We start from the raw sequence: 24,210 nt of genomic DNA on the forward strand, positions 1-24,210 counted from the left end.
ATAATCAATTGGCAACACGCTAATTATGGACAGATACTTCCCTTTTGGACGACTTGAAACCTGAAAATAAAAATATTTGACATTAATAATAACTCTTGCAATGATCAAAAATTGGATTTACACTTACCTCTTAGTTCTGAAGGCATCGCCTATTTCGAACTTTTAATATTTAAAGCGAGGAACACGCAATAAAAAATCTTGTAGTGGACGTTAAACCTGAAGATGGATTTTCCACAATAAAGGAATTCTAACAAACGGGATTCATTGTTACTTTATATTAATTTCTGAAGCATTGTTTCAGTTCAATTGTTTTACTAATTACGCAGTTTTTAAAGTTAAAATACTTAAATGTGACATATACATAAATGAATTAAAATAAATATAATTGAAATCTTAACGTAGAAACTAGTGCCACCGTCTGAAGCCAAAGAAACTTCGCGCCGCCATTATCATGGCGGTTCTGAATTCCTCAATTCTAACTTTTTCCGCCCTGTGAGCACTAAGAGAGCCACTTTTAGCAAGCCCATTATGGGTTCGGCCGGGTCCACAATAGGGAGGCCGGGCGGTGAACTCGGCTTCTACTGTACTATTTTAGATGCGGTCTTTTGCGGGAAATCGAAGATATTTTTAGACCCATTTAAAAATTCTCTAATTATCTCGGAAGAGTGTGAACCTAATTCTTACACCCGACAAAAACGGCTATAATCTAATTATCTTTCTCTTCGCTATCGTTTATTTTTACCCGAGCAACGCCAAACTCTTCTGATATATATTTAAATAATTTAAAAAGCAATAATATTTCTCGAAATTTAAAAATCTCTTATTATTAATAAGGAAATTTAACAAAAATTAAATGTTGCCAGATGGGTGGGAACGGATCTGGCAACACTCTTTTGATATTTTGCTGGAAGGCAAAAACGCATTTTGATACACACCATCGAAAATTTTTATATAAAGAAGACGAAATAGATAATGGATCGTCGCTTTCGTGGGAGTTAGAAGGAATCGGTTAGAATGGAAGAGTGCGTAAGCCAGCAGTAAATCGGCGCGAGGATCGTTATGTTTGTGAACGATGGTCACATATCGGTGATGAAGGTTAAAGTGATCAACTGTTTGGGGGAAGAATGGATCGTCAGCGTTTACCCGGAAATCACGGTCGATCAGCTGAAGCAGATGGCCTTGGTCCACTTCTTTCACCCTCTTTCGTGTATCAAGACTGCAGATCAGTATAGATTGGTCTCCGTCACCAAGGGACAACGTCTCCTCGATGAATGCACCATCAGAGAAGAGAATCTTGAAGAGAAAGGTGTCTGTTTGTCTGTCTGTTTATTATATACTTACCTTTGCTTTATGTTTACTATTTGGGAAGCGACTGGAAGGTACGCGTGTGCGGATTTTGTGTTACGAGTACTCTTCCGGAGCTTCTCTTCTTTTATTTACATGTACAAAACTGTACATTCCCAGCACCACCAGGACCATAGACCGTATTCGAGGGAGCCAAAAAGTCAAAGGAACCGGCAAGATTCTAGGACCGAGTGATACGGTGGGGACGGGGGGCAAATTGTCGACCTCCCCTGGGGAAGCAAAAAAGTCAAAGGAACCATACCTGTATATGTGCGCGTTCGCGAGATATAGCCCTTGAAAGTTGCGCCTACGTTATGCGGGTTCGCGAGCAAAAAAGCCGGGTCACGTGACCCAATATTTTTTTTACGATTTTACGGGAGTCCCGTCGCTTGCCGTTAAAATTGCCTTTAGTAGACGTTTTCCCCATTTTTTTACTTTGTTCAAGAACTACCGTGAATCGATCACTAGTTTAGCACATGGTGGCGTGTGGTGGCGCCCATACGAAAGATCAGTCGGGAGTCCCGGGAGTCCCGTCGCTTGCCGTTAAAATTGCCTTTAGTAGACGTTTCCCCCATTTTTTTACTTTGTTCAAGAACTACCGTGAATCGATCACTAGTTTAGCACATGGCGGCGTGTGATGGCGCCCGTACGAGAGGTCAGTTGGGCCGCCATGTTCGCTGCCATATAGTCATTTTGGGGGGCCTATATCTCGCAAAGGCGCGCTCGTACACCCATGGTTCATTAGACTTTTTTGTTCCTATCAGTATGTTCTACAGTTCTGTTAAAGTCCCAACCGCGTCATTCGGACCTAGAATTGTGCCGAAAAGGCACCTCTCTGAAAGACATTTGCCTTTTCATCAATAAAATTAAACAATTTATAATTTACCTGCATATTTAATGACTGTTTGATCGTAAAAATGAGGAAACTAGTCTTTTCTAGAGGCTTGTTTTTTTACACTTTGCACCTGTGGGCATTAAGTGGTTCTTTTTATCAATTAACATTACAATGTGTGTTGCTATCACGCACACTCGTTCTTGAGGACTTATCAAACTGACATAGCTTTCTACAAGGAGGACCAAAGAGCTTGAAACGCATTTTGGACTTGTATTGATGATGATAGTGTGTATTATTGTGTGTGATGGCACAAGTATTGTAATATTAAATGAGTTGAAGGGCAAGAAGCATTAATACATTCTTATCTAGCTAGTCATGGATTCTGCTTGGAGGCCAGGGGCTTTTCTAGGGTTTTTGACACATTTGAATTCATTCTAGGGCCTCTACGGTGATAGGCTAACCTTACCACTAGGCTATCTGGCTATTCTTCTAAATATTATTGGTTCAGTGCAAGGATTGCATACCATTCTTACATTAATGGAAAATTGAACGTTGTGTAATAAAACCTACTTTTGAATATCATTCAAAGAGACTGAGAGAAACTAGCTCATTTTATTGGGACCTTGAATAAGTTCTCGCTGTTTTACAGCAGGGGGCGTTACTAGAACTGTGTGCGTGTATTTTTAGATGGTGACGCATCTGTAAGGAAGTACAATAAGCGACCTTGAAAATCAGTATATGTCATTTCGCTGAAGTGTTAACAACTTTTTTTCTCGTGGTGTTAAAAATGTCGCATTTTGTGCCAAAAAAAGAGTATTTGCGGGGAATTTTATTGCACTATTTTATTCAAAAAAAATCTGCAGCTGAAGCATACAGAATTCTTGTTGAGACTTACGGTGACCATGCTCTGTCGGAAACAACATGCAGAGATTGGTTTAGACGCTTCAAAAATAATGATTTTGACATTGAAGATAAAAAACGTTCTGGCGCACCGAAAAAGTTTGAAGACGAGGAATTGGAGGCATTACTTCATGAAGACTCATGTCAGATGCTAGCTGAACTTGCAGAATCATTAGGAGTTGATCATACAACAGTTTCAAAACGTTTGAAAGGATTAGGAATGATTCAAAAGCAAGGACATTGGGTGCCGTACGAGTTGAAGCCAAGAGATGTCGAACGGCGTCTTTTCACATGCGAACAGCTGCTTCAACGGTAGAAAAGGAAAGGTTTTCTGCATCGTATCGTGACTGGGGATGAAAAGTGGATTCACTACGATAATCCTAAGCGTAGAAAATCATGGGGTAAGCCTGGCCATGCATCAACATCATCGGCAAAGCCGAATATCCATGGCTCAAAGCTTCTGCTCTGCATTTGATGGGATCAGCTAGGTGTAGTTTATTATGAGCTGCTCAAACCGAATGAAACCATCACAGGAGATCGCTATCGACTACAATTGATGTGTTTGAGCCAAGCATTAAAAGAAAAACGGCCATTGTACGAGCAGAGACATGACAAAGTGATTTTGCAACATGACAATGCTCGGTCACATGTTGCACAACTGGTGAAAACCTACTTGGAAACACTTAAATGGGAAGTCTTACCCCACCCGCCGTATTCACCAGACATTGCCCCTTCCGATTATCACTTGTTCCGATCGATGACACATGGCCTGGCTGAGCAGCACTTCCATTCTTATGAAGATGCCAAAAATTGGGTTGATTCTTGGATAGCCTCAAAAGACGTATCATTTTTCTGACGTGGAATTCAAATGCTGCCAGAACGATGGGAGAAAGTAGTGGCTAGTGATGGACAATACTTTCAGTAACATGTTTTGTATGACTTTTTTTAAATAAAGCATTAATTTTTACGAAAAAACAGCGAGAACTTATTCAAGGTCTCAATATCATACATTTCTATAGATGTTTACAGATTAGCATATATTTGGTCATATATAATTCCACTTTCATTTGTTTATGCACAGGAAACATGTAGTATTTAGTTAAATTATTCAGGAATAAGCTTAATATTCTTTAGTGTATAAAGTGTTAATATGGTGCCATATGCAGCATTAAAGGAAATGAATGAATTTGTATGCTGAAATACCATAGTAAAGTTGATTTTGAAATCCTTTACATTGACTTAAAATCGGAGTCATTTAACAACTATGCTTTCATTTGGTTTATTATTAAAGTAACTACGAACCCAAACTCTTGCCATAACTAATCAGACAATTATTATGCTATAATTAATTATTAGAAACAGTAATTTGGTACTAGAGGCAGACATTAGGCACCATCTCTTATCTAAATTAATAATTATAATAATTTATTAAATAATTTAGAACAAATTAACTACTAACTTCTGCTTTATTAGAGTATTAGGGAGACCAGAAAGTAATGTCATTTTTTACATTAAATTCAAACAAATAAATTTTTAAATTTTTTTTATTTTTAATTAATGATGTAATCACCCTTGTTATCAACAACCTTTTGCCATCTAGTGTGCAAATTTTTAATGCGAGATTGATAAAAATCAATTGGTTTTTGAGCAAAATAACTGGAGATGACATTTTGGTGGATATCATCCAAATTTTCAAATTTTTCGTCACAGAAAGTGTTGTAGCAATTGGAACAAATGGAAATCCGATGGTGCAATGTTGGGTGAGTATGATGGGTGAGGCAGTACCTCTCACTTCAATTCATTGATTTTTTCCCAGGGTTCATCTTGCACATTGCAGTCTTGCATTATCATGTTGCAGAATAATGCCTTTTCTGTTGACAATTGCTGGCCACTTTTCAATTAAAGATTGATTTACTCGATCAAATTGTTCACAGCGAAGGTCTGCATTCGCAGTTTGTCCAGGTTTCAGCACTTCAAAGTGAACAATTCCAAGAATACTTCACCAAACACACAAAAGCGCCTTTTTGGGATGTAAACCTGGCTTAGCAGTACTTTGTGGCGAATCATTTGGACAGAACCACTGCCTTTCACTGTTTTGGATTATCACAGAGCACCCATTTTTCATCTCCAGTGATCAAGCGATCAAAAACGCTTTTGTATTGTGCCATTGAAACAATAAAGTTGCATGTGGTGGATCGGTTAGCTTTGTTTTCTTCAGACAGATTATGTGGGACTCAAACACCTTCTCTGCATACTTTACCGATCTGCTGCAAATGTTCTTGGATGGTCAACCAAAGTTGGTTAAGAGTGTTTGAGAGTTCCTCAATTGTCTGACAGATTTGCTTCCACTTCCACCCTTAACACGTCATTATCTAAAGTTGCTGGTCTTCCTGATCGATACAAGTTGGAAAGATCAAAATTCTTGTATCTGAACTTAAAAAACCACCTTTGGTATTTATGAACGTCTAATGCACTTGGATAAACATCACAAATGTTTTTGGTAGCAACTGTTGCATTACTACCCTTGTGAAACTCAAAAAGCATACAATGCCGGATATGTACTGTACCTGTTCTGGTATTTGGCTGGCCATTTCACCCAAAACTTCAAAAAAAAATTTAAGATTTAATTATTTACAAGTAAACAAGTCACTTTAACCTTAAAATGTCTTTGGCAGGGCTTTGAAGTACACAATGAGCTGATAAATGATAAACAAATATTGACATTACTTTCCAGTCCCCCTAATATATGAGTAACTATTTCTATAAATACAGATGTAAATTATTTTGAGAAACAGTTTCCTTTAGTAGAGGGTCAGATAAACAGAATCTCCTTCTTTGAATAAAAATAGTTTGAATTAAACATTCTAAACTGTGAGAACTTCCTTTCAAGGATAGATTCTTAAAACATGTATACGTCTCGAAGATGAACATTTACCAAAGTCTCGAAGTACTCGAACATTTTAGAAATAGTTAAAAAAGTGTAGCTATTCCAGAGGTTAGTTAATTGTAATCTAAGTTGAAGACATTCCATTTAGAGCAGGGGTATCCAGAGTAGTCAGTATCAACCACTCTGGATACCCCTGCTCTAAATGATATTATTAATTAAATAATTTAGAATATTTTGGAAGAAAAGAATTGGCGAGAGCATGACTCGAACCCGCAACTCCTAGTTACTGTGCAAATGAGCTGCCAGTTATACTACCCGAGCCTCTGTTCCAATCTCTTCCAGACATATTTAAATATATAACCATCCTTGGTTAGATATAGTGCCAACTGGGGACGCCTTCACAGCCCTCATCCTGTAAACTCCTACCCATGGCACTCAGCTGGCCATTGCTCAACCCTGGCATGATGAGATATATAACAGTAATTTTGTAATTAAATAAATATAATCGCAGAAAAGTAGTCTGATGTAATCAAGTGGTTGTGTGGCTTTACAAATTTATTGGGTTTCATGATGTTTGTTTATGTAGATATTCGTATTACCAAAATAAAGAGGAAGGGGTCAACACTCAAGAAAGTTTGAGGACCCCTGATTTAGAGTTTCAAAATGGAAAGTTTATACAAGTATGAATATGTTTTCTGCGATGGCAGTTTATTTATTTTCCAACTGTACAATATGATTTGTTGTTTTGTAATACTTGATATGGATGTTGTAATATATTATAAATATAATATATAATTGACTCCGCATAAGTCGACACCCGGATAACTCGTCACTCGTCGGTTACGTAGTAAATTTTTTGTGGTCCTGACCGACTTACGTAGGCATTAATGTTATTAACGTTAAAAAACTCGGTTTACTCGACATTGTTTAACTCGTCACCACTGGATAAATCAACATACTTTTTCTGTTTCACACTTTTTAGAATTCTGATAAGTCGACTGCCCCCTGAAAAAATGAGTTCACACCACAGCTTATTGTATGGTGTGAATTCATTTTTGCAGGAGGGGAGTCGACTTATCAGACGTCAAAAAAGTGTGAAACAGAAAAACTATGTTGATTTATCCAGTGGTGACGAGTTAAACAATGTCAAGTAAATCGAGTCTTTTAACATTAATAACATTATTGTTTATGTAAGTCGGCCAGGACCACAGAAAATTGACTAATTAATCTACGGTGTCAACTTATGCGGAGTCAACTGTATTGAGAAATATTTAATTACAAATACTATAGTTTTTCTATAGATCTTAGTTTCCAATTTTAGACTGCAAAATTCTTGACAGATTATCTTCAGGAATTTAAATGAAGTTATCGTTTATTCAAGTAAAATATCTTTAATATTATCATTGTCAATGTATTTATTTGCAAGCGATAGCAAAATTACTTAAATAATTATTACAAAATATCCAATAATTAAAAATTGATTAGATACAGTTTTACATAAGAGATACGACATATCACAAGTGTTTCTTTTAATGTCAAATGTCAAATATTTAAAAACGATATCTCCCGTAATATGTTTTACAAGATAAAACAGCTTATTCGAATTGTTAAACACAAGATCGTGTTATTAACTCAATCGCTTGGCTTTTGACTCCACCTTTATTTAGTTGATACGGTAACTAATTTTACACGTTTCGGGTTTTTGCCCCTCATTGGTCAACTTTCGTTCTTGTAATGTGTTCAGTGTCCACAACGCTGGCTGAGATACACTAATTTCCTTTTTCTTTTTTCGGTTTTTTCGACTGAAGATAAAACAGTTCAAAAAGAAAAAAAATTCGCTTTACGATCGCTCAATTTCACTTATTTAATTTTCGAATTTAAATATTTGAAGATTTGTTTCAGAAATAAGGGTCTTCCAAAATGAATGCTGTCATTTTAAGTTACCGTAATTGCATTAATTATTATCCGAGACGTATACCACGTATGTCAATCGAAAGAGTAACTGTCCAAGTTTCGTCTTCCATCTTCAATCAAATGTCTTGTCTACTGTCTCTAGGAAAATAATTTATTCTTATTGATCCATCTTTTAAAGGATTTTATCCACGAATAGAAAAAGTAACAATTAAATTTGTTTTTTATTCTATCTAAAATGTCCAGGCAGTGTTTATATGCTTCTGTAATGCCCTGAAGACTGCAAGTTTGTATTGTGGAGGGTCATGTGAGGACCGAGGAATATACAGAGGATCGTAGGAGGGTTTCTGGTATACTTTGGTCTTGATGTGGCCACCCTGTAGTGTGATAAATGGCATTGACAATGACTTTCCTGGTCCTAAGTTAAAGTCAGGCCATAGAGGATGGAATTAACATACTGTAGACATTGTTCAACATCAGGTTTGTTGTTCCGTACAGTCAAAATGTCATCGATATACCTTCCATAGATATGGATGTTGGCACTAGACCAAAGTATATCAGAAACTCTCCTACAATCCTCTATATTCCTCACATGACCCTCCACAATACAAACTTGACGCTTTTGGAGCAATAATTAGGCATTTAGAACATTACATTATCTGTGCTGTCTGTTTATTTTTAAAGAATTATTATTCATTTGTTTTATATTATTATAAATTACAGCATGTTTTTTGGCATGTCAATTATTCTTTGTTAAAGTTTTTAAAAATAATATTTATAGTAATCTAATCTATATAAATAAAATGAATATTGTTTACATAGAAATTTATTGTAAACTGCAAAGCAGATAGAAGAAATGTCAAGGTTGAGCCACCAATCATTATTCTAATTGTAATTCAGATGAAAAAATACATCGGTATTAAGTGTTTATTTTAATTAATTAGCATTACTCTCTTTTAATTAACATGTAGCAATGTTTTTTAAAAAGGTTAATTAAAGATCTAAACTAAAACATTTATTAAAATTAAATATTTTGATTCCCCAAAGGCGACGTCGAAAATAATAATTTTAGTTATGATAAATTTTTTAGTTTCGGCCACGTGCCGCAGGAGTCGTCGAGACGGCACATGGCTCACTTTATTTAATCAATAATTTTCTTTACGTCACATGTTATTAAAATTTTATGTTGTTTATATAGTTGTACTACAATATTTTTGAGGTCGTATGCATAATTATTAAACATTGATATGAGGATTTTTTCCGAGTAATCTCATTATATATGTACGTATATAGATTTTTTTCTAAAATCTATTTTAAGAGGACGTAATTCAAAAACAAAATACTCTAAAGTAAAGAAGTCCGTCAAATATTTTCAAGTCTAAATATCTAAAAGTTTAATTATTAAATTAATTTAATCAATTCTAGTCGTAAAATGACTTTGCTATTAGAAATTGAGCTATGGCTGTTTGTTTATATCTACGTAAAGACCTCGGAAATGTTTACTGTATTATTTTCAACGAACTTCGTTATATTAAGGGGAATTTCTGACTTAAATTTACTATAAAGATGTTTTAAATATGGGTATTTATTATTGTTATTATCATTCTAGGTTCTTCTAAGATATTACTAAAGGTCTGTAAGGCCGAAACCTCCCTGTAGATTTTTACTTCAAAAAAATAAGCGTAGACACGTGAACTTTAAGGGAGGATCTAATCTATCATATAGCAAACAGGCTATTTACAGCTATCTTAATCTTAAATTTTCTTCATTAAACAGGGCTCCTTTGGTGATTCTAATTATGGCTCAACCATATTTGCTGTGTATACCATCTCGAATATTGGTTTCGGTTTTCGGGAAAAAATTTATTTTGAAATTTATCTGTTAGGACAAGGTTTGCCGCTGCTATCTTCATAATAATCCTGTTACGTATGTCTTATAGTGAATTTTGAGTAGAAAAGAAGTTGCAAAATGTTTTCCATGATTTTTAGACACGTGCTCACTATGTCTGATCGTATATTGTGTATTAAACTCTTACCCGCTCATTCCAGATTCCACGTCTGTAATTGACGTGAGTCTTAAACTTTTTTACATCCATAATAGAAATAAAATGATTGCATTTTGTTTTCTAGCTCCTGAAAGGCATGTTAAGGGCATGGCAATGCCAAATTTTGCTGTAGTGGCAGAATTTTGAAGTAAAACTTTTTCTAAAAATCGAAACTGCATACTTGGAACAGCGTGTATATCAAATTTGGCTGAATTCTATCACATAGTTTTTTACAGAGAACTCTGAATGCCTAGTCTTTAATTATGAGCAATGTTTTTAAGTATTTTTACAATTGTCATTGGAGTATTTTGGTTAGAGTTATTTTTATCTTTTAGCCAAGGACATAGAGAGGGGGAATCTGGGGATGTTTTCTTGGACTCAGAGAAAACTAAGGGTTTGTAATGGTTCCTACCCCTATAAATTAAAATTACTCTTCAAGGCAGCTATTTATTAATTAAAAAAACATTTCACACACTTTGTCTGTTGTATTGTTACAAACAAGGCTGTCGGAAACTTGGTGTAAGGCACGGGGATATAGCTATCCCCGTGCCTTACACCAAGTTTTCGACAGCCTTATTTGTAACAATATTAAAAATTTTGTGAATAGGGTTAGACAATAAATTTTTAAATTTTGTAATGTTTCAAGTATCTTCAGAGGTATAAAATTTATCCCGAATGCATCACAATGTCCTCGTTTATTGCATGCAATCTTAAGGTTCTGAAAATATCACAATATATTTTAACCTTCGTATCTCGAAAATGGGTCGAACGATACAGAAAAACAAAACAATAAACTTGGCTTTTCTGAGGGTCATCCTTTAGAAAAAAGGTTAAGTCGGCCTTCTTTCAAAAGGATAACCGCATAATCTATAGGAATAAAACTGATATCAGTGTGGAGCTAGTTGCAGTATCCATTTTTCCAATTGGTTTGCAAATAGGAAAGGCCATGGTCTGATGGGAAAGGGTTTTGAGTGCTGAAACCTCATGCCAAAGCATACAATTCTGTTGAAGGCCTTGCTTTAGCAACTTCTTTAAGGGACTTCTTTACTTTTTATCCTTTTATCTTCTTGAATGACTATCTCTTGCTGGTTTTGGATATGCATATTTATATAATTACTTGTTTTCCTCTCATCTCTTCTAAGACATTGCCATTATTCTCAGTGACTAATCTCAAATACTATGATCTATATAAATATAGAAAAATTCTGAGAATAATTATTTACATTTTCCAGAATTCAGCTACACTTTAAAATAAAATTTTAATTAAAAAAATGAATAGTGTAATTACACGATATTTTTACTATTTACTTAAAAATCTCACTTAAATTCAAACCACTTTAATTATCGTAATATGCGATTATTTGTACATTTGTAAATGCCAGTAAGGCAATTAGAAGTTAGGAATATAGCTGAATTATTATTGGATAATTCAAAAGAATTGTATAATATATATGTAAAAGTAGTATTATTTCTAATATTTTACATTTTAGTATTTAAAAACATCACGACAAATCAGTTTTATTTATATATTTTTACATCTAATTCTCGGTTTACTTGGTAGATCGATTCCATATAAGTTTTACGTAAACTGAGATTAATGCTTATATGGAGTGTAATGGGTTAGGGTTTAAGATTCTATATTTTCTGTATAAATATTAATAAAGGGTTGATTTATATGCATTTAAAATCACAATATATGCTCATACATACGCACATAAAGATGCCATATATATATATATATATATATGCACTTTAATATGCATTATAAACACTGAAATTTGTAGTTTGAAATGCAGGTGTACTTTACCTATCTGTGAGCAAATGTTAATAATGTGTGTTACATCACGCTTTTTAGGTGGGTGAGGATAAATATGCAACAGTGGGTGACACAATAGTTTTGAAAATTATGACTTTACAAAATACATATTAGAATAATGTTTTGTGTAGGTAGTGCGCAGTCAAGTCAACTATAAATCAAATTGCACATTCGATAACATTTTGTATTTATTTCCATATATACAATTGTTTACAAGATATTCAAGGATGTTTGTTGATAGACTATTTTATTATTTTAATTAAACATTTTCACAGTTATCAGTTTTACTTTCCCCGGCTGTTATGTTTACGTAACACGAGGAAGTATTGTAATCGTGTCAAATTTTGAGATTTCTGAATCCAACATTTGAGATAGAATGAAAAACGGGGGGTTAAAAATTTTGTGGATATGTGCTTGCATTGGCATCTATTTCATTTAATATCTAACAATGGGGTAAAGATTAAGAAATGAAATTTGGCATAGTAACTTGTATACATTCCACAGACAGTATTGGAAAACAGCACGCACAAAATGTGCTACGACAGAGCCATAATCACAGATAAAACAATTTACCACAACAGACCTGACATCACACTCATTGACAAACACAATAAAATCACATACATTATAGACATATCCATTCCAAACACTCATAATGTACAAAACACATTCACTGGAAAAATCAGTAAGTACACAGAACTCTCCCAAGAAATAAGGCATCTGTGGAGGATGGATAGGGTGCTTATTGTACCTGTCGTTCTCTCCTCTACAGGTGCCATACCACACACACTACACAAAAGCCTGGGCACATTACAATTGAATAGAAACACTTACATCACACTACAGAAGGCTACTGTATTGAATACATGTCATATCGTTAGGAAATTCCTGAATACAGACACATACTGATACACTTCTTTAATTTTTATTTTGGTTGCTATGCCTTGACTTTGGTCCGGCATAGTACACAGCCACCGGTGTTAACCGAGTATATCTCACATAACCCAACATAATAATAATTTTGAAGTAACTTATCTAAATTCTAATACAATTTGTTTTTATTTTTTTATAAAAGAAGAGTTATTGCTGTTAAAAGGAAGATTACAACCTGAGAAATCTGAAGAAACGGCTGAAGAAGTAAGATACTTAAATTGTTTCTATTGATTTAGATTTAAGATTAAAAATAATAATAATAATTCAAAGTAAAATATATCAAATTTATAACTTCACTTTTAGAGGAATCAGAAATTACACGGTCCCATGAATGCAGAGATTCAGTTCGCTACTGCAAATATTTCTCAAAAAAACATGTTTAGAGTAGTCGAAGATAATCCAGTCGTCGTTGGGGTAAGTGAGAGATAATAAATACTATTTATTATATTAAAAATTAAGCGAGTAGAGTAATTTTTAATGGTTTATTATTGGTGTAAGATTGTGGCACTATGTGTCAGTAAGTATTCTTACAAGTAAACAATATATAAAATAAAATGAGATTTACACAGTTCAATTAATGATTTAATTAAAAGTATATTTTTGATATTGTCTCGCCACTTTGTTGGGGTGATTTGAACTTCATTACTTCGGGGGGTGTTGTACAAAAACTATGTTTTCAAATGTAAATGTGAATAATCTGGTATAGGTAAATAGTAGTATGATATGAAAATGTAATGAAAAATTAATTATAAAATAAAATTTAATACTGATTTATTGAATATTTTCAGTTCCATTCTGAATTGAGGAAAATATTAGTATCGCTTGTTCAAGCTTCTGAAAAGTTACTAAGATATCATCCGGAAGTTATTGATATATTTAAAGAGACATCAGGTTAGTTTATCAAAAACTCTCTTGTAAAAACTATGCATTACATTGAATTGTTAGGTTATTACATTTAAGCTAGGTTCACAAAGTCATGGAAATAAACAAATGAATAATAATCAATGAGAAATGTTATTCACTTCATACTGTGTGAACACAAACTAAGTTAGAATGTGATTAGTTGATAAGACTTTGTACACAATTTGTGAAAAGTCAGTCGATTAAATGAACTTAAATTTAGAAAAAATTGAGGTATTTTCAACTCTTAACAAACACAGTTGCTGAAAGGAGACAAACTGTCAGTCTGTATCTACTTTGTAGCAGCTCGTATGCCAATGTAAACCTAACTTTAGTCTAAATTGCTTTTGAATGTAGAAATTTACAGTTTTATAACTTATACCTTATAACTAATCCCAGATTTATAAAGTATGATTCAATATATACTGTTTCTTTCTCATTGAAAACAATGATTTCAATTTTGAATTATATTTTTAGTTATGACACCAGAATTACAGGATGTCCACAAATGAAGAATACAGTTTTGTATTGATTTTACAAAAAAACTATTGTACATAATGACTTTTATTGGTGAAATATATGTTAACTTAAAGTTTGTCGTCAGTAGATTTTCAGATTAACACTTCCTGGGGTATTAGATTAGATGCAGGGGTACAAGAGAATGGCCACCCGTCTCCTGATATTACCATTATGGTATTTTTGGGGGCTTCATTAAGGGCATTGTTTGTAAGACATAAGTGACATCTATTCATGAACTTAAAGAAAGCATTACTACTCTGAATGACCAAGGGAGTGAGCATTGAGATTTGTAGACTTCCTGTATTTTTTATATATGTAAATATATTAAATACTTTCTAATTTTTGCCATATTTAGTATTATTAATGTGTGATATATTCAAAAGGAAGCATATCGAAAGCATTTAAAAAACCAGCATCTTAAATGAAGGCCAATATATTTTTCACTCTGTATAATAAGCAAATAAATGTGTTATATTCTGCTGTTAGTTTCATTGCAACCATTTTAAAAGCAACCCATACGTAAACTGTTCAGTCTTGTTTAAATGAAGTTTGTTGATAGATAGAAAGATAAATTATAATAATAATAATAATTTTATTTAATTTATATCTAAGTTACTACAATTTTATTATACATTATCTAATTGCTTCTAATATTTAATATATTTACAGTTGAATCAGAAAGTAGTGTACCTGATACAACCATAAATGCAGATGCTTTGAAACAGTTAACTGATATGGGCTTTCCCAAATCAAAAGCACTTACTGCTCTAAGAATAAATAAGTAAGTATTTATTTAAAATATTTATAACTTAAATTACATTCTAAGTTATAAAATTTAAATTTAGAAAGTATGGAATGCCTTTAACCTTTCGCACTCCGAGAATTTTTCACGTGAGTGACTTGCCAAGAAATTTTTTTGATTCGAGTACCCAAACTTGGACAAGGCAAATCTTTTAATTATTATTTGGACTCAACACTAAATCTAAAACTGTATTCTGAGAATTTTTTATATGAGTGACTGCCAACTGTTACAGAGCAGACATTAAATATCCACTCTCATATCATACCATTCATCTTATTCTACAGAAGTAGTTTTGTTATTACCAGTGTCATTTTCTTCAAAATTGACATATTTACAACTCCAAATCATGCAAAGGAGTTTTGACATTTGGCAATAATTGTTTACAATTCTATCCATTAAGTACTCACTATTTTAAATTAAATAAATGAGAACAAAAAAAATGATTAAAAATTGCAGCACGGCATTATGACAATGTCACAATAAATATTTGCTTGTTCGTTGATATTTTATGTATAAATTTAAATTACTATAAATCTGAATCAACTTTTATAAGATAAAGGAAAGTATAAATGAATGAATAAAAGTTTTATTTTTTATATGTGGAAGTTTGTTATTTAATATGTACTGTATACAGTAAGTCTGTTGACTAATGTATGTTAAATAACAAAATTCCAACATGTTTTTTTGTATTATTCATTCATGAAATATTTAATTCATGTTAATTATTTGTGAAGAAAAGAACCTTAGCCATGTACAGTATGACACTTCGTATAATTAGGTGGGAATGTATAGTTCTTCAATTTCAAAATAGTAGCCCAACGACTGAAGTAAATACAATTATTTTCCGAATTTTTCTTATAAGGCCTGAAAAAATAGGATTTACACTAAGTCGTAAAATATGTTGCAAATTCAATCTCCTGAAACTATTGAATAAAATAAGATATGTTAGTAGTGACTCTCTTAGCTTATTTATATTAATATTATAAGCTTTATCTCGATGATTTTGTTTAATTGATTTATAAAAAATTATAAATAAATAAATCAAAATTATTGTTTTTAACATTATAGAATGTCTCCGACAGAAGCCACCGAGTGGCTGCTTGCTCATGAAGACGAATCCCCTTCTGTTGCTTCGGTAGAATCAACCTCTCAGGTCTGTGAAGCAAAATCAGAAGATTCGACACAAAGTTTAGGTAAAAATCTTGGGGCAAAATGTCTTTAATACCTAGAAGCTCTCAAATAAATTGATATTTATAAAGTTTGTGCCACCAACAATTATCCATAAGAGAGGTTCATGCTGTATGTGAGAAGGGTCTTGGTTCTGTTGTGTAATTAGGGGAAACACTTTGGTTAATTCATTAATGCCAGAAATTAATGTTGACAATTGAAAAAGCAAAACCAAGTGAAAGAATAATTAAAGCTTATTACAAAGGACAAGAACTTAAATACAATAGATTGTAGATTACAGGTTTAAATTTTGTCATATGTTTAAATTGATGGTATTCTCAGCAAGACCGTAGTAAAGCCCAAGAACAGGCTTTACTCTATACTCTATTACTGTTTAATTGCTATTTAATTTGGTTTCACATTCTCAATCTTCAACACTAAACTCTTGCATTAACAAATTAACCAAAACATTTCTTCTGTTTATGCAGCAAAACTCAGACATACAGCACAAACTTTCCACCGTTGCTCTCGTATGGACAGTTATATATATATGGTGCACTCTGAATATTATAAAAACTAACAAGTACTTAAATTTGTTATAATTTAATGTTATCTAATTTATTTATTTTCATATAAAGAGAGTTCTGCATCCTGTTCCGAAGGTGATCCAAACTCCTATGCTCCTCGTAAAGTAGCTACAATATTGAAATGTTTTAGACAGTATAAAAGAAAAGAATTTCGGCCAAATTTAAAGGTGTGCTTTTATTGTTTTCTCATATTACTTGTTTTTAAAGCAATTAAATTATCTAATTTCTCTATGAAGTGCATTACAAGTTTTAAGTTTAAAACTGTTTATAATTTAGTTTTTAAATTCTACAGGCATTTAATAATCTTAAAGAAATGGGCTTTTCAGAAGAAGAAATATTAGACTGCTCTCAGAATACACAGTAATAATCAAGAAGCTGCGGTAAAATATTTCTTATATGGAAATTTTTGAGTTAAATTTATTTAATTCCAATTAAATGATAAGGTTATTATTTTAGTTATAGTTAAATTAATCCAAAAGTAGAAATAATATTAATTAAAGGACATTTTATTGTATTCAATAATGAACTTTAAGGCAATATGAACAATGTTTGAGTCCTTTATCCTAATTTACATCCTTTTATTCCAACCAGGAACCACAAACAGTAAGCGACTTGAAGTAAAACTTCTAAAAATCACAGACAAATTACTATCAAACGGTTTACACACAATTAAAAATGATCTCGATGCCGACCTGTTTTTGTAGGCTACGACGTCTACAAACATTAAAAATCATTAAAAATCCTTTACGACAGCATCCATGTTATATAATTGCATTTAAGCTAATCCTGGGCTAATATTTACAATTATGACAGTTTATTGGTTGACATCATTCTCTGTTGGTGAATTTTGTTAATTAGCAAAATGTTGCTTTTGCCATAGCACCCATAGTAATATAGTGGAGGTCCAAGAGAAACAACATCTTTTGTGACTTATGACTTTTAAATGAGCTCAAAAGCCAATGTATTGAGAAAGACTGCAGATTGTGAATGCCCCTCATGTGGTTATTCACTTAATGTTCCCATGTTTCCTAGTTATATTCCTAAAACATATATATAAGTAAATATTTGTGCAAAATAGGGAAAATATTTACCATATATACATGAGCAGTTGCCAGTATAACAATTTTTCAGCTTTTAAATTAAAATTAGGAGAATTTTTCTTTATAATCATATGAAAAAATAAAAGCTGTGAAAATGAATTATTTCCTTTACAAAAAATTGACAAAACTGTTTGTAACGTATAGTTATAAAAAGAAATAACATGGCAACATCATTTACAACATGATTCTTTCAATATCTTGAATTAGTAATTACTAAGCCCCAGATTTTTCAGATAGATAAAAGTGGAGTTTAGGATCTGAAAATCAGATCAAAAAGATCACGTTTTCAGATTTATTCACAAAACAACAAAAAAATAATAATAAAAAATATATAACGAAATTATCAAATTTTTTTCAGTTATCTGTTTATTAATTAATGCAGTATAAAATATTATAAACTGTTTGAATATGACCATGCACATACAAGAAATCTATTAATATTTTCTTCTGTCAGACTGTGTCGATGGTCAGTGAGAGTGTTTTTATATGATGAAAAACTGCCTTGACCATAGTTACAAGACAGTATTTCAACAAAGCAAGCCCTACATCCTCAGGGATCTGTGATGATTTTCTGTCTAGACAGCTATTAACTTGGCAAAACACAGAAAAACCACTGTTCTTCTCCAAAAGCACTACCAGCTTCAAACAAAGTTTGTCTCCACATAAACCAGGAAGGTTTTATATAGAATCCTATGCTGTTTGAAAAATTTTTTAGATATTCTTCAAGTGACAACCCTCTTGCTTCTAATACTTCAATATCTGGAAAATTTAACAAACGGGCGTGGATGTAAACTAGAGAAGCGGTTAAATATAGATTCTCCAAAGTTTCCTTACCATCCACACTGAAAGAGCTTTCTGATTTATCTAGTTCATTGATAAAATTTTAAAAGTCTTGTAAATGGTCCACATAGAATACTTCCACTTTTCATGTGCCCCATATCATGACTATGGGAGAGGGTGGCAAAGGAGTATTTGGCATACGTTCGCTATACGTAGCAGTTTGCATTGGTGCCTTTGCAAGTAGTTTCTTGCCAGAACAAATAAAGACTTTTAAAATGTAAACAAACTTATTCGGCCAGATGTAAAGAGTGATTCAGGCAGGTTACGTGAATAAAATCATATAAAAATTTGTTACTTTAATTATACAACAGCATTTGACTTTCCTGAACAAATCTTGTTATCTCCTCTGTATTTCTCTTCAGAAATTTACATAATTTTAGCATAGTCTTTTCCATCAAGTTTTCCTACTACCATTGAAGTAACATATCGTCTGCATTTGTCTGTAGTTTCATTTACAGCAAACCATAAAGCATTGTCACTAATTTCTTTACGAATTTCTTCAAGCACTTCCTGATGAATACATGGAAGATAATTCCTCCTCAGTGTTGATTCCTTGAGAAGATCCTGCTTTGTGTAGTTTTCTAAGTACTTCCTGAGCAAGGGATGCTTCAGTTTATGCAATTCTATATTGCATCTTTGCTGTATCTAAGAAAAATATCTTGAGATTCTATTTTTATGAGCAGCATCTGGGATGTTTGATCCTGTCAACAAGCTGCTTGCACATGTCTTGCAGAATACACACGATCCTCAAAATGTGATTTCTTCATGCACACAAATGCATTTTGGCATATCTGGCACAACACTCTTGAGCCATCCAATATGAAGTCTCTCTCGGCTAACTTTGCTTCCTTCACCCACTTCAGCAGAAGTTGAGAGAGAGAACTTTTATGCATACCCATTAAATTTCCTAGTTTGTAGCCGAATATAAAACCTTGAGGCTGTGCACACTTCTGTACTATACAATGTCACCAATAATTTATTAAAAAGTAGCCAAATAGTTACTGAATAAAATAAAATTAGCTCAAAAGATAGCCAAGATGCTAATAATTTTTATTTTTGTCAATTAAAAAAAAAAAGCCTGAATTTTGCATAAAGTAATTCAACCTGGCAACATTGTTTGCAAAATGTCATCTGGAGGTTTCTGGTTTTGTTCTGAAATCCGAAATGGCATTTTTGGTATCTACAATGGCATAAGTGACCGCATACATGACAGTATTTTCCCGAAAATTATGAATGTATTTGAAAAAATTGGAAGAGAATCCAATAAATTGAGCATTTTTGCTGATTTCAGTTCAAAAAATCTAATAAGTTTGTGTTAGTATCTGAGGGGGCAGCTTATGTGAATTTAACTGGATCCAAAGTACATTTCAGATGACCAGTGTATAAGTTATGGATTAATATGGTATTATGAATAATGAGCAACAAAATCAGGCATTGTATTAAATTTCAATAATTTATCAAATTGACCAGTCATTATGAATACTGCTATCACCTAGTCGGGCAAAGTGATGATAATACGTTGAGGAGTGATCATCCGACATATGCTAGCCAATCTGACACTTGCATCTGAGTTGCACATGCGTATTGCATTTAGTACCGAATTTGGTGGCGGTCGTGACTGTTTGTGCTCTCGACAGATTCCTCCTGGACGAGCTGCCAGCAGGCCACCAATTGTTTAACATCACTAGTTATTTATTCACAGTAGTTCTTGAACATGCATATCAATATCTAGTGACGTTAAACAGTTGGCGGCTCCCCTCCAGGAGGAATCTGTCGGGAGCACAAACAGTTGCGATCACCACCATGATGGTACAGTACACATAGGTAAAATTTTACCATTTAATTAATATAGTTAATAATAGTTTTAAAAGATTACAAGTTCTTTTTTAAAATATTTTGAAATAATCCACAAAAATTAAATATTTCTAAATGAAATAAGTGGAATTTTTTTAACCCTTAGCCTGCCGTTTGCCACGCCCCTTTATTTTGTAAAACGGCCAAGGTCAAAATAGGTGAATCAAGCAATATTATTTTAAAAATTTACTAAAAATTAAATTATTATTTTATTTATATGAAAAAATTACATATATTTAACAATATAGTTAGTTTTAAATACGACATATTTCAATAAAGTTTGTTTGAAACATTTATGAGAAAAAAATAATAATATATGATAACTGACATTCAGACTTGAAAATTTGTTACTATTTGTCAAAATTAACATTGCCTGCTTACTTCATTTTTATTGCCACTGAGCCAATACGACGTAGAATATTGTTCTGTACAATTTGATATAACATTTATGCATGTACGTTTATTCGTTGTGAAATTATCGCACATTATATCAAACATATGTTTAGAATTTAAACTTTATTCTGCTTTCAACTAATATAATGAACTAATATACTTTATTCATTTTATATCAAACAAGATTATATATTTTCGTAATAAACATATGATTACCAGTAGCAATAGATGTAACATTTTCAGATATTTTAAATTTAAAAATAATTAAAAATTAAAAATTAAAAAAATATATAAAATATCAGAACTGAAGGTCATAACTTGAATATTGATGATGCATTAACATATTATAGCTGAATAAACTTATTATAGCATTAATGAACTTATTATAGTAATATTATTGCATAGATATGCTAAAAATAAAATAAAAAATGATCAGAAAATGAAAAGTTAAGGAAAAACTATCGATAATTAAAAGTTTTTTTAATCGACAGAACACCACCTGGACAAAAATATGTAAAACAGACGATAAACAAAACGATACCGTCAAGTGCTGACATCTGTTGTCGATAAATTTTATAAAAATCGATTTTTAACAGGGTAACGATGAATCGGTACCCTGGCCGTTTTGCGAAACAATTAGGGTAACGATAGATCGGTACCCTGGCCGGGAAAGGGTTAATCAAATTAAAATGTCACACAATTTAAAATTCGGTACTAAACGCGATACGCACTCAACGCGATACAGTTGGCAACTCAGAGAGCCGATTGGCTAGTGTATGTTGGATGACTCCTTAATGTATTATTATCGCTTTGCCTGACTAGTTGATAGCAGTATTCATAACGACCGGTCAATTTGATAAATTAATCAATATTTATTACTGCGTGCCCTTTTTGGTCATTATTCATAATGCCTGATTAATCACTTTGTCCATAACATATACACTTCCATACTCTTTTCGAATACTCCAGTCTCATTCGTGAAATGACAGTTTCTGGTCTAGATTTGTGAAGAGAGATGTAATTCAGCAAGCATTTCTTAGTCACGTTTTCATAAAGCAAATTATTTTAAATTTTACACATATTATAAGATTTATTTATCACAATTACTTTTATCTATAAGATTGCATGATTTCAAAATTATATATGATCTTGCAAATCATAACCATTGTATTAATATATCAGAAAATTCCAACAAAATACATGCGTGCGCGCGCACAGAATTTTGTAAAGTTTTTTTACATTTTTGTGCTCTGAGTATCAAAAGGTGAAGAAACTGAGGAGGTCAACATTTAATTAATACCATCCATTGTACTTGCCTAAAATTGTAGTCTGGTGTGGATTTGCAGTCACATTCATTCTTTTCTGAAGTAGTCTGTGGACCTGTGACATGCTCTGTGATGGCCAAAGGTCATAGTTGCCCACTGAACATTTCTTTCAGAATGGAGACCATGTTGAACAGTATTCCCTGCACTTGCTAAGATCTCTGTGTAGCATGTCTTGTACAAATGTTTGCTGCTTGCAGTGCAAGAAGTGTCATATTGGCAAGTTTCTGTACTAATTTCTTTTATGGAATTGCCGTCCACATATCCTGAAATGTAAACATACCAAATTTGGTTGAATTTGGACTGAGAAATGTTTCTAGACAGCATTAAATAGCGTACTTTAATTACAATTACACAGTATCTAGGATGAGATTGCAACATTTATTTAATTTACATGGAACAAAAATATAAACAAATATCGTAAAGTGAAGTGATAAATTAACTAAATAACAGGGAGAAGAAAAGCCAAGTGATCGTCGTAAGCACTATATTATGTTCATAGTCAACAAAAATAAATTATTTAATACTTTAAAAGGAGAATTTGATCTTTATATACACAATACAACTATTAATTATATTTTCGCTTATTTAAATGTAGTGCGAATGGTTGCTCAACGATCGTAAATCTGACAGTGAAGATCTGGACATCGGGTTAGATCCCGAAGGGTCGATATATAAAGCCATCATGGCTAATGCTATTGTTCAGCTGGGATTAAACAGCCTTAAAACTTTATTTGGTAATTTTCTTTTAATTTTATTCAGTTTCTAAAACTAAACGATCTGTTGGATTTTTATTGGGCTAGATTAAGGCTATTTAATAATTCCGAAAGCAAATTTGGTTAGAGGTAGGACCTACCTCTAACCAACTTGCTTTGTTTTGGATTATTAAATAGCCTTAATCTAGCCCAGGCCTGGCCAACCCAAATTGTTTTTGCGGGCCACTTTGATCACGCGTAATATTACGGTGGGCCACAATTTAGGCAAACATGCTTTTAAAAAAGTAAAACAAATACAAAATGAATAAGATTTTATTGTTATACCAAGAGTTCATACTCGCACTTGCGCATTATAACAACGACACATGCAAATTTTATTTATTTAATTGTTTTGGTATACACGTAACGGGAAACATAAGTTTTAATAGATATACAATATCGCTTAGCGGGCCACACAATTTAACATGACGGTCCGCCCGCGGGTCACGGGTTGGCCAGGCCTGATCTAGCCCAATAAAAATCCAGCAGACGTGAACAATTATTCATCATTAACAATTTTTTAAAAATTTATAATTAAAAACATTAATAATTGTCTACATTTTAAATTTAAATAAACTACAGTTCAAAAAGTATTTTTGGAATATATTTTAGAATAATAATTAAAAAAAATATATATATATTATAATTTTGTTGATATTAACCAAATTTTCCATTATTCTTAATGAATAAAGATTCTTTTCTTAGTTTTGTAACATAAATTTAATCTTGTAAGTGTTCAGATAAATGATTGGAAGAATAAATTTCAAAAATATGAAGCTATAGTTCTGTAATTTTAATTAATTAAAGCTAATTATAATCTTAATTTTTTTAGCACTGCTGCAGATGCTGGAGAATTTCAACAGCGCGGGTCGTTGGTTGAACGACTCCGACATCGCGCCGCTCCTCAGTCAGATTTTTCGCATATATCACGCAGAGAAGCATTCCCTTCAGATGATGAGGCCATTTTCTCATTGACGATAAGCTTTTTTTTTTATTAAGAAAAAGAAATTTCCACACGTCGCTTTTTTGCGCAAAACAAACACACACACACACAAAAAAAAAAAATTTCTGCGCGGTATAAAATTAAAATATTATTTTGCCGTGTTAATTTTATTTTATGTTTTTTGTTTATAAAATTATCTTGTACATAAACTTCTGTATTATACGTGAGTGGAAGCTTCATTGTTTGCAGAGAATTTAATTATTTGTGAGTTCTCAAATACCACTCGGAAAGAGCAGTCGTTTATTTGTAAGTTATACTTTCTGTTGATGTTAAATAAAAAACAGATTCTTTAGGACTA

General features: G+C 32.5%; 1 protein-coding gene across 1 annotated transcript; it reads left to right on the plus strand.

Annotated features, from left to right (window-relative positions):
- The first annotated feature begins 878 nt into the window (after positions 1 to 878).
- On the plus strand, positions 879 to 24,210 carry Kpc2 (Kip1 ubiquitination-promoting complex subunit 2). Its single transcript, XM_067270804.1, is given in 11 exon segments — positions 879 to 1,306; positions 12,813 to 12,874; positions 12,974 to 13,084; positions 13,459 to 13,561; positions 14,759 to 14,870; positions 15,960 to 16,084; positions 16,697 to 16,812; positions 16,938 to 16,988; positions 16,990 to 17,025; positions 22,753 to 22,891; positions 23,742 to 24,210. Coding segments are annotated over 11 exon segments (1,245 nt in total). The 5' UTR covers positions 879 to 1,059; the 3' UTR covers positions 23,885 to 24,210.

Source organism: Centruroides vittatus, unplaced genomic scaffold (genome assembly GCF_030686945.1).
Source record: "Centruroides vittatus isolate TY-2023 unplaced genomic scaffold, ASM3068694v2 contig_378, whole genome shotgun sequence".
In the NCBI taxonomy this organism is placed as follows: Eukaryota; Metazoa; Arthropoda; class Arachnida; order Scorpiones; family Buthidae; genus Centruroides; species Centruroides vittatus.